Below are 15,891 nucleotides of genomic sequence, written 5' to 3' on the forward strand. Positions count from 1 at the left end.
GCCTGCAATGGATTTTGATCATATGTAACCCAGATCCCCCTCCCATTTCATGGACCCTTTCAGTGCTTTCCACTCCTATGTTAATATGCTTTTTAAAAAGGATTTATTTATTTGTGCATATATTTCATGCTTATAGGTGTTTTGTCTGTATGTACATCTGCACACCAGAAGAGGGCACCAGATCCCATAGGACTACAGTTATAGAGGCTATGAACTGGCATGTGGGTGCTGGAATTAAACTCAGGACCTCTCTCAGGAAGAGCAGTGCTCCTAACTGCTGAGCCATCCATCAAGCCCTCCTTTGTTTTGTTTTGTTTTGTTTTTTAAATAACCCACAGAATAAGGTCAGTGCTTAACCACACGTGCATAGGTGTGAGGCGTGGGCAACCTACTAGTCACTATGCCTGTGTCTCTAGAGGTGCTCCACAGAAAATGCCAAGAACGTGAAATTCGAAGCTAGGATCCACAGGAGAGAGACCATGAGATGCTTGTTTTTCTGGATTAGAGTTAGTGAAGTACCGTAATGTGTGCATGCTACATAGAAAATGTACATGTGTGTGTACATAGAAAACCAGTTGTCCAGTTGCCATTCTGAAAACAGTTCTGTTCATTTCTATTAACTATTTTTTCCTTTATCATCCATTAGTGAACATATTTTATACCCTTGATATTTATATTATATTCTTATGAATTGTTAAAGATAATGTGTTCTGGTTCTCTACCAATTCTCATTACACTCTGGTATTCCTCCCTATGGTCTCTTCCTCTTCCCCAATATGCTCCGTATACTTTCATGTTCTGTATATGCTTTTAAAGCTAGATCCCTCATTGCAAAGAAAAGATTTTTAAAATGTCTTTCTGTGTCTGACTTATTTTGCTTAATATATAGTCTCTAGTTCCATCTATTTTCCTGAAAATGGCATGGCTTTTGCTCTTTATGGCTATATTGGTAAACTTTTACATATGAGCATTTAACGTTTTGTATCAGTTTTTTTTTTTTTTATTACTGTACTTTTAGAGAAATGTCTGTTTTTACACATCTTTCTAAGTGAACTTTAAGGTCACTTAATTAAAATTTCTGTTGGGAGCTGTGAGATGGGTCGGTGAGCTAAGGCTGTTAGCACCAAACCTGATGGCCTGGGCTTGTTCACAGAACCCATGTGGTGGAAGGAGAGAGCTGATTCTTTACCATTGTTCTCTAACATGACTCTGGCATGGTGGTACCTAACCTGCCCCTTCCCTACCCCCAAAATACAGAGAAACCTCTACTTGTAAAAAATACATCTCAAGCACTTCCGTTGGGATTTTGTTTCTGTCCTACTAACTATATAAGTTAACATGATAAGAAATGGCAACTCTTTAAGTATGTATCTAATAGTCCAGCGTGGAACAGCTAGTCTCTTCATAGAACTCTTGTGTAATTCCAAATAATTGTTAAAGGTTGCCAAAGACAGGTAAGGGTATATTGTCTTTATAATTACACTGTATTTTTCATACCATATTGTATTAAACTGAATTTTTGAAATGTTAGAAAGCAAAAGATACCTTAATGTAAACATTTTTTATTAGAAGCACAAGAATATATTGGATTCTGGTACCAAAAAGATGGATTGGCAACAGTCATTTCCTTGATCTTATTGATATTTCAATGGTGCTACAGTGAAATGATATTCAAATGCCTAAGTAGTGTGACAGTAAACCGAAATGTATGTAAGATAATTTCTAAAACTGAAAGAATATCTGGAGGTAGCTAGAAAGCTTTCCTTTCAAATTCAGTTTCCTTTGTTCTTCTAAAAACCCAATCTTGACTTGTAGGCAGGCCGTTTCGGACAGTTAACTTATGTCCGCAATTATCAAGGTGAACTGAAGAAGGGAAGCACCATCTACAACACGAGGACCGGAAAGAAAGTGCGAGTTCAACGCCTAGTGCGCATGCACGCCGACATGATGGAGGCAAGTATATGGCAGTAGGAGAGGCAGGCTTGCCTTCCTGTCTGTCTGTACTGCACTGTGCATTCCCGCCGTGAACATGCGCTTTTCTCGATTCCTTTGTACACAGCTGTTGACTCTGACCAGCACCTTGTTGGAAGGTGTTAAGAGCTTGGTTTATGCAAGTTAGTAGGTAGCTATACTTCCTCAGAGGCCAAGGTTCAGGAAGAGACTTGGCACAAGATTTAGTATTTTCCTCGAGAGCATCTTTATAAGATGCTGGCAGTAAAGACCCATTTATTCAGGATGGGAAAGCAGACTCACAAGGCCAGCCTGGAATACACAATAGAAACTCTTAGCCATACAGCTTGCAGAAGCCACCTGAACATCTGTAACTTCTTGAGGTAGCCTGGGTTTTTGACTTAAATACACCTTAGCCTTTTGTAGTCCTTATACACAGGCCATGGCAACAATACAAGTGCATGAGGCCAGTCCTCTCTCTGGTCTAGCTGTGTCCCAGGGAGTCATTGAAGTGAAAAATAGAAAGTTTTTGGAAGAAGTACCTTTTGTCTCTTGGAAGATGAATAGGTAGTCACAAAACTTGCCAGCAGCAAGGAGCAGGCTAGAGAGTTAAAAATTGTCACAGATATTTCCTGCCAGACTCAAGCAAATATGTATCATCAAAGAAAGACACGCACACGGCAGCTGTTCTGAGTGACCTGAGGGGGAAGGACAGTGACTCGGAAGCCTGGAGGCAGCAGTGCTTTGTTCTGGCTTTCCTGTGTTTTGCTATTGCTTGCATATGTGAGAAATTAAAAATATTTTTAGCACAATGGCTTCCATTCACCTTTGTTTACAAAACTTCCTTTGAGTTTTCCTTATATGCCTGTCCTGTATGGTCTCACTGTCCTGAGGCAGTACAGTATAACCCCTGCTTTTAAAACAGAGCAGTTAAAAAAGCCATAGCTCTGGAATTTCCCACTGAGTGTAAAATTTTGTCAGTTGAGATAGACAGTGTCTTAAAGACCTGTGGAAGACATGTCTTGGTATGATTGCTGGTGTTGGATTTGCTCATTGTCTGTAGAATTGTCTGTAGCATTTATGCCTTGCTTCTGTGCGGTGTGTTTACAGTGCAGTTGCTTCATACTGCACCTTGATTATTTTTATGTTCAAGTATAATTTGCACTGTATCTTTCTTTAGGATGTTGAAGAAGTGTATGCTGGAGACATCTGTGCCTTGTTTGGCATTGACTGTGCAAGTGGAGACACATTCACAAACAAAGATAACAGTGACCTTTCTATGGTAGGCCACGGACTGCAGCGCTGTTCATCACTTGATTTTCAAAGGTCTACTTGTATTTACTCTGTTTTGTACTGCAGCAGGATAGCTACAAAGGTTTGCACTGAGTGCCCTTTGTTGGTTAGAGCTCTTTGACAGTAAGTTGCATAAGTACTTTGTGTGGGCTTACTTATCTGGCTTTTCTTCGTAAAACATTCCACAATCCTCCAAAGTTTAATGTGAAGGGAAATCTCTACTACATAACACTTGGAAAGTGTCGCTCCAGCTCTTCCTCCCTGAGATCTGCTGCCCACCACGGGTGTCACTAATTATTGTCACTATCAGGCTGCTACTCCTAGTGAAGTGCTGCTTACTAAATCAGGAAATGGAGAGATCTCTTCCAGTAACCTAGGAAAATATAAGACCAGACAATAATATTTAAATAGACTTGGGGATATGTGTCTATGGGGATAAATAGACAATGTGTCTATGCTTAGAAGGTATTTTAGTTACTGTTCTGTAGCTGTGGAGAAACACCATGATCAAAGTAACTCTTATAAAAAAAAAAAAAAAGCATTTAATTTGGGAGTTGCTTCTGGTTTTAGAGGGTTAGTTCATGATCATCATGCTGAGGGAATCAGACAGACATGATGTTGAAACAGTAGCTGAGAGCTTTACATCAAGATCTATAGGCAGTGGGGGTGGGTGGGGTTGGGACTTTTGAAACCTCAAAGCCCACTTCTAGTGACATAGTTCGTCCAACAGGGTCATGCTTTCTAATTCCTTCCAAAACAGTTCCAGTAACTGCAAACCAAATAGTCAAATGTATGAGCCTATGAGGACCGTTCTCATTCAAACCACCACAGAAGACAGGGTGCCAAGAAGACAGTCAGATGTAGTGCATTGAAGACAGCTGGCTCTTTGAATTCAGAGGTTTCTGAAGGACCATGAGAGAAAAGCATGCTTAAGCAGTTCCTGCCTTCTCCCCACACCACTCAAACTACCTTCCTTCTTCTATAGCAGAACAAGGTGTTCTACCCTATGCACAATGGTGACGCTTGCCTGGCTTCAGTGACGAGTGGGAGTGCAGTCATTCACAGTGGTTCCCTTATATCAGAGCCGGTCTATTTAATAGTTCCTTGTAGCATGTGATGAATTACAATTTTATAACCTATTTTCATATAATGGTCTCTGGGTTTTATAAGTTATTATAAGACTGCACAAAACCCATAAGTCTACAGTTTTGAGATCCCAATAAGGACACTTTATATTTTAGATTAGGCCTTATATAAGTGCTTGCCATGGGCTGGAGAGATAGCTCAGTAGTTAAGAGCTCTGGCTACTCTTGCAGAGGAACCAGGTTGGGTTCCCAGCAGCTATATGGTGGCACAAAGCTACCTGACTCCAGTTTCAGGGGATCTAGTACACCTACTGTACTCACAGGCTACTGCACACACTTGGTGCACATATGTACATGCAGGCAAAACACTGTTACCCATAAGTAAATGCTTGCCGTTGCATTATGAAGTGGTTGGTTGTTGTGGGAATTTCTCACTTCGACAATGAAGTATATAGGTCTTGGTTAGTCTCACTTCTGCCCAGTACTACTGCCTGGTCCTTGGCCAGGTGACTTTATGTTCTTTTTAGTAACTTTAGTTACTTGACTTGTAACGTGAGGATACTTTCTGCTTCTTAGAGCTGTCATTGATCAAATAAGATGTATATATAAAAACTCTGGCCCCCCTTCTGGTTCCTTTATTGTAAATAAAACACATAGGACTGGAGAGATGGCTCAGCAGTTAAGAGCACTGACTGCTCTTCCAGAGGTCCTGAGTTCAATTTTCACCAACCACATGGTGGTTCACAACCATCGGTAATGGGATCTGATGCCCCCTTCTGGTGTGTCTGAAGACAGCTACAGCGTACTCATATAAATAAAATAAATAAATCTTTAACTAAAACGTTATAACTTATTAGAAGATTGCAACAGGAAATGTAGAACAAGCAATAAAGTTACATGCCCACAAAAAGAAAATCGTTCATATGCCCACATTTAATTAGCTTCACTGTAGTGATTACGTTAAGTAGGTAGATGGATTAGATCAAGGTAGATGGATTAGATTTATTTGGGGAGGGAACAGTTCATGCACATACACACCCATGTTTATTAATGTTACATTCGTATCTTATTTAATACAAAACAGACTAAGATCGATGTGATCTAGCCTAAGATGTTGGCTAGGATTTGCCGTCTGTCTCATTATGTACTATATCAATCTGTCATTGACTCAGATACTGCCTTTGAATTTTTTTGCTTTTTTTTTTTTAAACATTTTTAGGAATCGATTCATGTTCCTGAACCTGTCATTTCAGTAGCAATGAAGCCTTCTAACAAGGTAAGAGTTTTAAGTTTCAACAAGTTTCTCTAAGCTGAGCTTTCTTTTTGCATTCTCCATATTGCATGTGGCATCATGTACAAATTAGCGTTAGCTGGTTTCTGCTGCTTCTGTTGGTGTTGAGATCGCGCTTTTAATTTAGTGGTCAGTTCTAGTAAGTCTTTAGTATAGTTCAGGGCATAGGTAGGATTTCTCAGTAGCGAGTACTTTATAACCTTATCATAACACTGGCTTCTAAATGCTAAATCTATTAAAAAGGGGAGAGAAAGGTGTTTGTCTGAAGTCACAGTAAAACTTCAGTCAGTACCTTGGTCAATTAAAAGCTTGTGGATTATAATGCCGTCTTAGTTAGGGTTTTACTGCTGTGAATGGATACCATAACCAAGATAAGTCTTATAAAGGACAACATTTAATTGGGGCTGGCTTACAGGTTCAGAAGTTTAGTCCATCATCATCAAGGTGGGGGGATAGCATCCAGGCAGGCATGGTGCAGGAGGAGCTGAGAGTTCTACATCTTCATCTAAAGGCTGTTAGTGGAAGACTGACTTCCAGGTAGCTAGGGTGAGGGTCTTAAGCCCACACTCACAATGACACACTTACTTCAACAAGGCCACACCCCCAAATAGTGCCACTCCCTGGGCCACACATATACAAACCGTGACCAATGCATTTCTAGATTTGTGGTTGTCACAAAGTGTCTCATTATAAATCACAAGTCAATAATAAGACTCTTTTTTTAACTTCATAATTAGGCGTGATATCATTTTCCATTCAACAGAGTCAAAATTGTTGGAATGTCTTGCATTCATATTGCTCTCTGTCGGAATTGGTTCAGTCTTGAGCCATAATTGTTTAGTTCCTAAGTTGCCTTGTTGAAGTTAATTCATTAGTGAATTGAGTGAACATTTTAAGACTTCTTGCCATCCAAAGACTGTCATTTACAGAGCGTAGTTGGATGCATTATCCTGTAACGCACATTATTAACAGCTACCACTTTGTTTTGATTAACCTTGGGATTTTTTTAGATCGTTTTTCAATATAGAAAAGAAAGTCAAGGCAGCAAAGGACAAGAAAGCAGCCCGTCCTTTCAGAGTCTTGTCGGGGTGACGCTTGTCGTACCCCTAAAAGATACCTTGACTTGTTTCAAGCTCTTTGCTAAGGCTTGCTAGCAAGGGTAGAAATGACAGGTGTCTATACCTTTTATTCCTACAGAGTTTTTGGGAGATGTGTAATAGTTAATAACTTGCAATAACAGAAAGAAATCAAGATGAACCAGGGAGATTTGGGGGATGTCTTTGCCATCTTATACGTGCAAACACTTATTGTGTATGTGTATTCGTGACGGTCTGAGGATGACCTCATCTGTTGACCAGCACCTTCCCCTGAGTTTGAGATAGGGTCTCCTTTGTTCTCACCTCTGTGGGTCAGGCTTGCTTACCTGCCACTCATCTGTCCACAGGAGTACTGAGATTACAGAAGTGCTGCTGTAGCCATGTCACCTGGGTTCTGGGAATTCAGACTCAACTCATCTGACTTGTGATGCAAATGCTTTACCACCTGAGCCATCTTCTCAGCTCAGGGTAGTCTTTTCTGGAAGTTCTAAGGGAAAAATAGTCTCTTTGCTTACTCGTGTTTAGGGAGATAATTGGGCTCCTACAGCTATGATTGGGGTTGTCTCCATTTCTTTTTCACCTCAGGGCCATTCCTAGCTTCCAGATGCTGCCCACCCACCTTTTTTGGCCTTTCCCCTATATCATATTTACATTTTATGTCTTTATTTTGAATTATGTGTGTCCATATGTGTGTAGATACATGCATGTTGTGTGCAGGTCCCTAGAGAGGTCAATGGTATCTGATCTCCTGGAGCTGCAGTTATAGGTGGTTGTAAGCCACCTGACATAGGTGCTGCGAACTGAACCCTGGTCCTCTGGAAGAGCAGAACGTTCTCTTAACCACCGAGACATCTCTCCAGTCCTCCCTCCAGTCCCCTACCGTGTTTAATGTGGGCAACAATGGTTAGGTCTTTTCCTTCTCTCCTGCCTCTCTTTCGTTGCCATGGCTTTACTCCCCCTTCTGCTTTCTTCCATCTTTAAAGGCTCTTGTGATTACACTGAGCAGCCTACTGTAACAGTTCGTGGAATGGTCCCTGTCTTAAGAGTTACGAGAAGTGGACTTACTATCCTGCTGCTTACTGTGTGGGATTACATCAAAGTTCAAAGTTGTTTCAGATGACAACCAAGGGGATTATTTCAAAACAGAAACAACCTGTTGCTGTTGGTCTTAACAGTGTGGTTTATTCTCTTGCGTTTGCAGAAGGTCCTTGGTGAGCATGCTGACGGGGTTATTTGGAGGATTTCTAGAAGCGTCAGGTTCCACAAAGGCAGTGTCCACATCCACAAGTGGATATAGTTTGGTTATTGTGGTAGGAAGTGATAGGGTTAAGTCTAGGACCCTTGTTTTCTGTTTTCATATGGAGAAAAAATCTTGTTCAGGTTCCAGGGCCCTGGTCTCTTGGCTGTGGTGGCCAAGGCTACAGTTTCTCAAAAAAGCTGTAAGTAGAACTAGATACGGATCCTCTTTGTTTCTTACTTGCCAGCGTATGTGCTTGTATTCAGTAACATCTCAAAATACAGTTGTTTCCATGCTTAATCAATCCTATACTACTTTTCTTCCTCTTTTAAAGAATGATCTGGAAAAATTTTCCAAAGGTGTTGCCAGGTTTACACGGGAAGACCCCACATTTAAAGTCCACTATGACACCGAGAGCAAGGAGACAATTGTGTCTGGAATGGGAGAACTGCACCTGGAAATCTATGCTCAGGTAAGGAGCGCCATGCAGCTGCATTTGTTACTGTGTGTACCTTGTTAAGTCAGGAGTGGGGTCTGGCAAGGGGACTTACGTCTGTAGAGCCACTCTGGGAGGTGAGGCAGGAAGATTAGTAGGAACACAAGGTCATCGTCCTCAGCTACATGACTAGTTGAAAGACAAGATATAAAGTCCTACGTCTCAACAACTGTAAACTGATGGAGCCTCTGCGGGTTCTACTGTGGTTTACACCCAAGCATGGCATACTGCACTGCCTCCCTGCTGTGCTATAGTTTTGTTTTGTTTATCTAAGCCTTTATTTGTTAAACATTGTAGGCTCTAGGAACCAAAAATCTGGGGGTTGTAACAAGACCTTCATCCATTCCCAGTCCATAGTCAAGTAAAGCAAGCCTTAAGAAGATAGCATGTTTTATACCTACCTCTCAGGACATTTCTTCAAGAGGACTGGAGAGATGGCTCAGTGGCTAAATTCACTTTCCGCTCTTCCAGGGGACTTAATTCAGTTGCTACCACTCTTGTAGGACAGCTCTCAACCTCCTGTCACTCCAGCGCCAGTGGATCAGTACCCTCTTCTTGCCCACACACATCCATGGCAGCATGGTGCGCCCGCGCAAACACACACACACACACACACACACACACACACACACACACGGACACAAATGAGCACTTAGAAATTAAGGGCAGGGCAAGGTAGCCGTTAGTCCCAGAACTTAGGAGGGAGGCTGGATGGTTTTTCTGAGTTCAAGGCTAGCCAGGTGTATATTATAGAGTTCCAAACACAGTTACACAGAGAAGCCCTGTCTCAGAAAACAATGTATTAATTAAATTTTAAACATGGAGTCAGTCCAATATAGATAAAAAGAAAGTCTCCCAAGATCAAATGTAAGATTCTTATCATGTATTACAAGGCCCGACAACAGACTTTATGTTATTCATAAAGTTTGTTATTTCAGTGACTGTGTACAAATATGAAACTTTGTAAATTTTAGCAGGTAGAGCATTTGGTACTAAGTATAAACTAATGAGTCAAAATTAGAATTCACTTATATAAGGTATGTAAAGGTAGTTTGTGTTGTTAGAATATCACATCTGATTCTTGCCAGTTATTAAAATAATTTAAAACTTACTGTTCATTTATTTACTATATTACATCGAATGTTACTATGGTATTTTTTTTTTCTTTCATTTTAGAGAATGGAGAGAGAATATGGCTGTCCTTGTATCACAGGAAAGCCCAAAGTGGCCTTTAGAGAGACCATTGCTGCCCCTGTGCCGTAAGTACACAATGCAATTAGACTCTATGAGACTGAAGTGGACTTTTTATTAGGAGATATACATAGTACCATTACTGTTGGAAAGACATTTTTCTGTAGTACTATTCTTTATTACCAACTTTGCAGCTCGGTACTGTAGACAAGACATACAGGGTAGCACTGGTATCATTGGGCCTGTTCGGCTAGACGCCAGCGAGGACAGTCATACACATGGTTAAGGAGCATGTGGGCCGTTGTCTCCGGCTTAGGGTATTGTTCACTCTGCTTGCACTTCCTTTGGGAGGCGGCTGTTGTGCTTTACTTTTGTGCCGTACTGTGGATGCCACAGAACTTGCATTTGCCAGGGAATAATCTCCTACAAGTAAAGAAAGTTAATGCCATTATGAAACTGGAAAACATAATTGGGTTTATATTTTGTTGACGATACTATTTAAAATATCTTCAACGGCAGCAAATAAAGATAAGTCGTATGTTACCTGCGATGCAATGTCGTGGAGCAGAATGGTGTAATCTAACTCAATGAAGTCATCATTTCTTTGCTATGACCAAAAAAAAAAAAAAGGTTAAATAATATCATGGAAAAATGACATCTTAATTTTTTTGCATTATTGTTGATTTATTCACTTCAATTTAGCCTGACAGAAAACTATTTTCTTACTAGAATAAACAAATATTCTGTCAAACCATTTTTAAAAATCATTACTTTGCATTTATTACTCTAAAAATTGCTTATCTGGCTTTTCACTCTCTAGTTTGTGGCAGCTATTCAAAAGCATTTCTGTATGTAGCTTTTTATTTATGGTTCCTAGTGTCAATAATGGCAATGGGAACTCAATTATATGACATTCTTTAGCAAACTGACAGTAATAAAATGTAATGACTAAGTTATCTGATTTTACAATGAAAGCTTTATTCTGTGCTGATTGTTGCTCAGGGATAAAAATCAGCATCTCTGCAGTGAGCCGCACAGAACCACTGCATCTGTGTAGCTGTAGACCTCACTCTGCAGTGAGCCGCACAGAACCACTGCATCTGTGTAGCTACAGACCTCACTCTGCAGTGAGCTGCACAGAACCACTGCATCTGTGTAGCTGTGGACATCACTCTGCAGTGAGCCGCACAGAACCACTGTATCTGTGTAGCTACAGACCTCACTCTGCAGTGAGCTGCACAGAACCACTGCATCTGTGTAGCTACAGACATCATCAGAAGTTTCCTATGCTCCATGAGGCTGAGGCTTCTGAACACTTGTTGCTGTGCTGAGACTCCAGTGGGCAGCACATGCTCCTGGGGCTCCTCCAGCTAACCGTGCTTACAAATGTAGCCCAGAACCACCCTTCTCCACAGTATCTGAAGTAAGCTGTCCTTTGACTATATCAGCAGAGAGTTCCCCTTAAAGTCATTGTTTACATGTATGAAATCCTACATGTTGGATTTTAATAGGTACAGATGTATATTAATATACATGAACTAAGCAGTATTTAAACCCTTCTGCTGGGGCTTTCATTAATACTGTTAAAATACAGTGAAGATTCACAAGTTTATTTTTATAAGCATAAAGCCACTGACTTGTCTGTTGGTGGATATAGCTTGAGAATTCTTCATTATGGTTGTATGGCCTGTACATGGCCTGGGTTGATAGTTCAGGACCTTTAAAGGCTTGCTGTGGCCAAGGTTGGTTGGTATCTGTGAATGCATTTGGAAAGCAGACTCATTCTCTTTCTCAAAATGCTGCACTATTTCATAGGCTTTGGCCTCTGTCTCCAAGGGCTGTAGCCCACTGTGCTTAGTGAGTGCTTACAGAGCCCTGAAGACAGAGCTGGTGTGCAGTTGGTTGCCTGAAAGCTGAAAGAGGGCAGCAGGAAGCCCTTTTCTCTGAGAGTTTATAGAAACCATCTTTTGTGCTTCTCAATATTCATTCTTCTTTTTCTGTTAGCTACTAGTTGAATTTCCCCTTTAACCTAAAAAGGTAAAAACTAAAGAATGTATTCCTATGTATTTCTGCCCTAGGAAAATTCATTTCTCCATAACCATGGTGTCAGGCTTAAGAAATCATAAGGCTAGTAACAAAACATGAGGACATAAACTGTGACTAAAGGGATTAGAGAAAAGAATCCTGAATGAGCCAAGAACAACTAGAACTACTCCAAGCTTACAGAGACCACAGTGCCACGATTCTCTCTAGGGGGAAATGCCAGTCTTGTCTCTGGGTAGCCATGGAAGCATCACTCAGTAAAGGGAAATGCAGTGAGCTCTGCAGTACTTGGCAAGAGCAACTCAAACACTCTACTTAGGCTGCTGAAGGGGCTACTCTTCTAAACTACAGAAAACACACATAAACATAAAACCCGTCAGATTTGGCTCACAACTTGATAGTTTTGGAAGTGCAGCTTCACTTGTGAGTGCTATAAAAAGTGGCCCTCAGGACCTTTGGAAACCAAATTAAGAACAGGATGATTCATTGAAAGTGTATAGTGTACCTGAGTGTTTTTGTTGCACACACTAATAAAGCTGCAACCCTTTTACTCTGGAATGGATCTGAATAAAGCATCACAGATAACCAAATCTGAATTGCTTGGCATGAAAGATTACGAACCATAAGCCTGTGAAGATGCAGTCTAGAAACTATACATTATTAGAAGATATTTCATAGAAAACCCTTAGCCTTGCTCACATTCACTGCCCGTGTCATGTGACCCCAAAAAGCACGCTAACCAGAGGCGCCTGTTGGGGAGGCAGATGTTAGGAACAGGCCCATGGCTGCACTCTGTCTGATAAGCCACACAACCTTCAGGGCCAGGGTTGTTGCTTTCCCTGCTTCCTCTAACCTGACTGAGCAGGGCCTTCAGGCTGCCAGCCTCACTGATTTCAATACGAAATGGCAATAGGAACACTATCCAGTTATGAACTTCAGTACCTTGTCAGTATTACTGTTAATAATACACTGTGTAGAGACTACGTACCACTTGCTTGACAGTTTGAATTTTTGCCATTTTATACCATGTGTCTTCCGTTGAATTCTGCCACATTACATAACCACAGGCGACCCAGGCTAAGTGGTGGACTGGCTTCATTTGTGGAGACACATTTCCAAAATTGTCTGGTAGAGGAAACATTTAAATGCTAAATGTAATTATTAACCTTTTTAGATTAAAAATCAAAAGCCATAGTTATGCTATCTAATATGGGTAGACACTAAATTAAGCCATGAATGTATAAAATTCGAAAGCCTCTTTTTATTGCTGGATTAGATTAGAAATAAGTATTTTTGCAAAAATCAAGTTATTTCCATCATAGGTAACATCAAACAGTTTTGCTGATGGGTAACAGAAGTAGATCTCAAGTTTGCAGAACACAATTTCCCATGCTTTATGTATGTACCTGGAATGTTGTGTGCTTGTAGTGGTTCCTTCATAGACATGAGTCTTTGATAAAATGTGTTATCTTCCTCGTCTGGGTTCTTGCCAATTTCTCCTTCGAATGTAAAGCTGACTTCTGGTGCAGTGCCTTGTCCCATTTGAGGGTAAAGAACTTCAGCTGTGCAGTTCACTGTAACTTGCTGTTGGGAGCATTTTTACAAAAGTAATACAAAAGATCAGTCTTATGGATGGCCATTCTCTGTTGTAAGTTCCCAGGTTCCAGAATCTTAGGAATTTTAACCCTGTTAGTGGGGTGTTGGTTTACAATGTCAAATTTTAGTCTGGCTGCCTACCAAAGGAGGACTGGTTCCTTGTAAGTTTGCTCCTCACTCTTTCTCTCTGCTTGTGAAGCCACTGTTTCTTCCAAATGTAGACAGAACAGTCTCTCCCTAACATAAAGGAAGGGCTTGCAGCTGTGGAGATGGTTGTCCAGCAGCTCGATGCCCTTTAGGGGATTTCCTCTTGTTGTCTCCTCAGGGAGAGAGAGGGCAAGCTTCCCACAGCTTCAAGGTGGCTGTGCTGCAAACTACAGTGCCTTTTACATTTATTTCATTAATGATTTGGCAGGCATTCAAGTTTTCAAACTTTCCTGTCCCACTATTGAAAGATCAGTGGAATCACTGTTAGCTGTTCTATTGTTCCTGAATTTCTAAATGTACTTAATTTGAATACCCAATTAAAAAACAAAATAAAAGGCAGGCATGAGAAAGCAGTCATGACTGGAGAGTAAATTACTTCTTTCAATCATACAAGGCATGAATTCAGACTGTTTGGAATTACTTAAGGGTAATTTATTTGAACTGAAATACAGACTTTTCTAAATAATTGAAGAGGAAGAAAGAACTCTGGCAGCCCACACTGTGTCATGAAGCTTTGCCTGCAGAGCTGTGACTGCCTAGACTCAGAAATCTCACTGCAGCAGGGAAAGCCAGGATCAAACCCTCAGCAAGAATGAGCTAGAACACTGAGAATCGAAGTACATTCTAGAAAAGACATCTCACTTACTTTTTGGATAATTTCTTCCATAGAAAATTTAAGATGGTACTTGTGCCCTCTTCCTGGGATATCCTAAAATCAAGAAAAATGTAGTGGAGAAAAGAATATTGTAATATATCAAATCTTTTTAGTTGGGACATTCTTATTTCATGGCTGGAAGGGTGGCTGGTGGGAAGAAACACACAAAAGCTTTGTTTGCATCTTTTAAAACATACAACAAGGGGTTTCCTTCTAACAGTCCTCACGAATGTATATCTTACCATCCTTCATCACCCCTGCCCCAAGCCTGACCTCTCCAGGAGGCCCTGCTATCAGGTGTTTAGCATCAAACTTGGCAGCATCTAGCAAGTTGATTTAGGTTAGTGTAGAAGACGGATGGGAACATGCAGAGTGCACAGATGCAATGGCAGTACATACACCTTTGGAAAGGTTTGTCTTAAAGCCAAGGGTACCAGAGTGCTCATCGAGTAAACGATTTGAGGTGGATTACTGCCAAGCACCCAGAGCCAGCGTGAGTGCTGCTTATGCTCTCTCTTCTGTTCTGTCAAACAATACTTCAAAAATCTTATGGATAGATAGATAATTTAGATATTTCCCTTTTAAATGAAAGACATATTTGGAGTGTATATCTAATTATATTATCTGGTACAGTTTCAAAAATAAAAATTATTTCTTTGTCGGCCAAAAACACCCTTGATCTGTAAGAAAATAAATAAACAAACAAATAAATAAACAAACAAACAAATAAGGGACACTCAGTAGGTGAGGCCCTTAAAGCCTAACCCGGCTTCAGCAGAGGGAAAGGCTTCATCTAAGGCAGGATGTGGGCGGCTAGAGCCTGGCAGCAGCCTACACTGCTTTTGTCTTCTTACCCGGGGCTAATTTCGCACGTTTTCTCTTCATTTTGGGCAAAGGACTCAAGAGTTCCTCTTAAAAGTTTATGGAGTTGTTTGGAGGCCATGGGCTTTTGTTGGCCAAGGCTACCAGCAGATTGAGAAACAGTAACTGCTTCCAGATTGTTTAGAATGCGGCTTCTCTAGACCTCTTCTCACCCCAGGAAAGGGTGAGACACCCACCCCATGGATTTCCCAGGTCCGCAAACTAATATGCACAAAATCTGTCTGCATAGGTTCTCTGCCTTACTGTGAAAGCAAACTGTTCTGGGGTGAGTCCCATTTAGAGGACCGCATAGGAATGCTATTCAGAGGCGGAGCAGGGGGCCGCGGCCGGGATGGGGGTCGGGGTAGTAGGGCGAGCCGATCCGGGCTTCCCCACCTCGCAGACTCACCTCCTTGCTGGCCTGCTGGACTGTCTGCACCAGGAACACCTTGTGGGGGCTCCCCTGCTGGTAGTTAATGCAGTTCTCTGCCACCGAGGCGGCCCTGGACGCAGCATAGTGGGTGGGTGGGATTTCCATCTTTGGGGAAACAGCACGGGCTACCCTAGTTCAAAGAGATAACGGCGGGTGCGGACAGGGTCCTGTCAGCAAGTAGTGGGTGTCCCCGAGGTGGTGGAGTCGGCAGCTAGGCTGGGCGTGCGCGGTCTTCAGCGCCTTCCTTCCCTCTTCCTCCTTCACTCAGGAAACTGTTTGGGCAGTGGCTCCGCCGGGAGCCTCGGCCCCGCCCTGGGGTAGGCGGGTACCTCCTGGAGAAAAGCCCGGGCTTTCCCTCAGGCTGCCTCGGGCTTTGTGCAGGTGTGGGAGGGGGACTGGGAATTCAAGAGGAAAGGAAAGGGCTTTCTGGCCTTGCCTCGATGGGTGCTCTTGAGG

At 41.7% G+C, this 15,891-nt stretch overlaps 2 protein-coding genes across 3 annotated transcripts in view; one reads left to right on the forward strand and one right to left on the reverse strand.

The window, feature by feature from the left end:
• The window catches only part of Gfm1 (G elongation factor mitochondrial 1), a 51,413-nt gene that overhangs the window by 23,169 nt on the left and 12,353 nt on the right, over nt 1-15,891 (forward strand). The window contains exons 9-13 of the mRNA XM_034500214.2: nt 1,816-1,953; nt 3,131-3,232; nt 5,548-5,604; nt 8,288-8,425; nt 9,626-9,708. Coding sequence (XP_034356105.1) covers nt 1,816-1,953; nt 3,131-3,232; nt 5,548-5,604; nt 8,288-8,425; nt 9,626-9,708 — 518 coding nt within the window. The remainder of the gene's footprint in view (nt 1-1,815; nt 1,954-3,130; nt 3,233-5,547; nt 5,605-8,287; nt 8,426-9,625; nt 9,709-15,891) is intronic.
• On the reverse strand, nt 9,736-15,697 carry Lxn (latexin). Of its 2 annotated transcripts, XM_076932492.1 has the most exons (7): nt 15,412-15,697; nt 14,133-14,195; nt 13,090-13,267; nt 12,672-12,808; nt 11,278-11,394; nt 10,185-10,247; nt 9,736-10,063 (listed from the first exon to the last, which is right to left on the reverse strand). In XM_076932492.1, exons 1-7 carry the CDS (start codon nt 15,538-15,540, stop codon nt 9,965-9,967), a joined length of 786 nt encoding a protein of 261 aa, XP_076788607.1. In that variant the 5' UTR covers nt 15,541-15,697; the 3' UTR covers nt 9,736-9,964. The 2 variants fall into 2 exon arrangements, with proteins under 2 accessions (XP_076788607.1, XP_034356106.1); XM_034500215.2 differs by lacking the exon at nt 11,278-11,394.

Source organism: Arvicanthis niloticus, chromosome 4 (assembly GCF_011762505.2).
Source record: "Arvicanthis niloticus isolate mArvNil1 chromosome 4, mArvNil1.pat.X, whole genome shotgun sequence".
In the NCBI taxonomy this organism is placed as follows: Eukaryota; Metazoa; Chordata; class Mammalia; order Rodentia; family Muridae; genus Arvicanthis; species Arvicanthis niloticus.

Coding starts and splice junctions, on each gene's coding strand:
- Lxn (XM_076932492.1), bottom strand. CDS start 15,540: ATGGAAATCCCACCCACCCACTATGCTGCGTCCAGGGCCGCCTCGGTG. Junction 10,248..11,277: donor CTATATCCACCAACAGACAA/GTCAGTGGCTTT, acceptor TTTTGGTCATAG/CAAAGAAATGATGACTTCAT. Junction 10,064..10,184: donor TCCACGACATTGCATCGCAG/GTAACATACGAC, acceptor CTTTACTTGTAG/GAGATTATTCCCTGGCAAAT.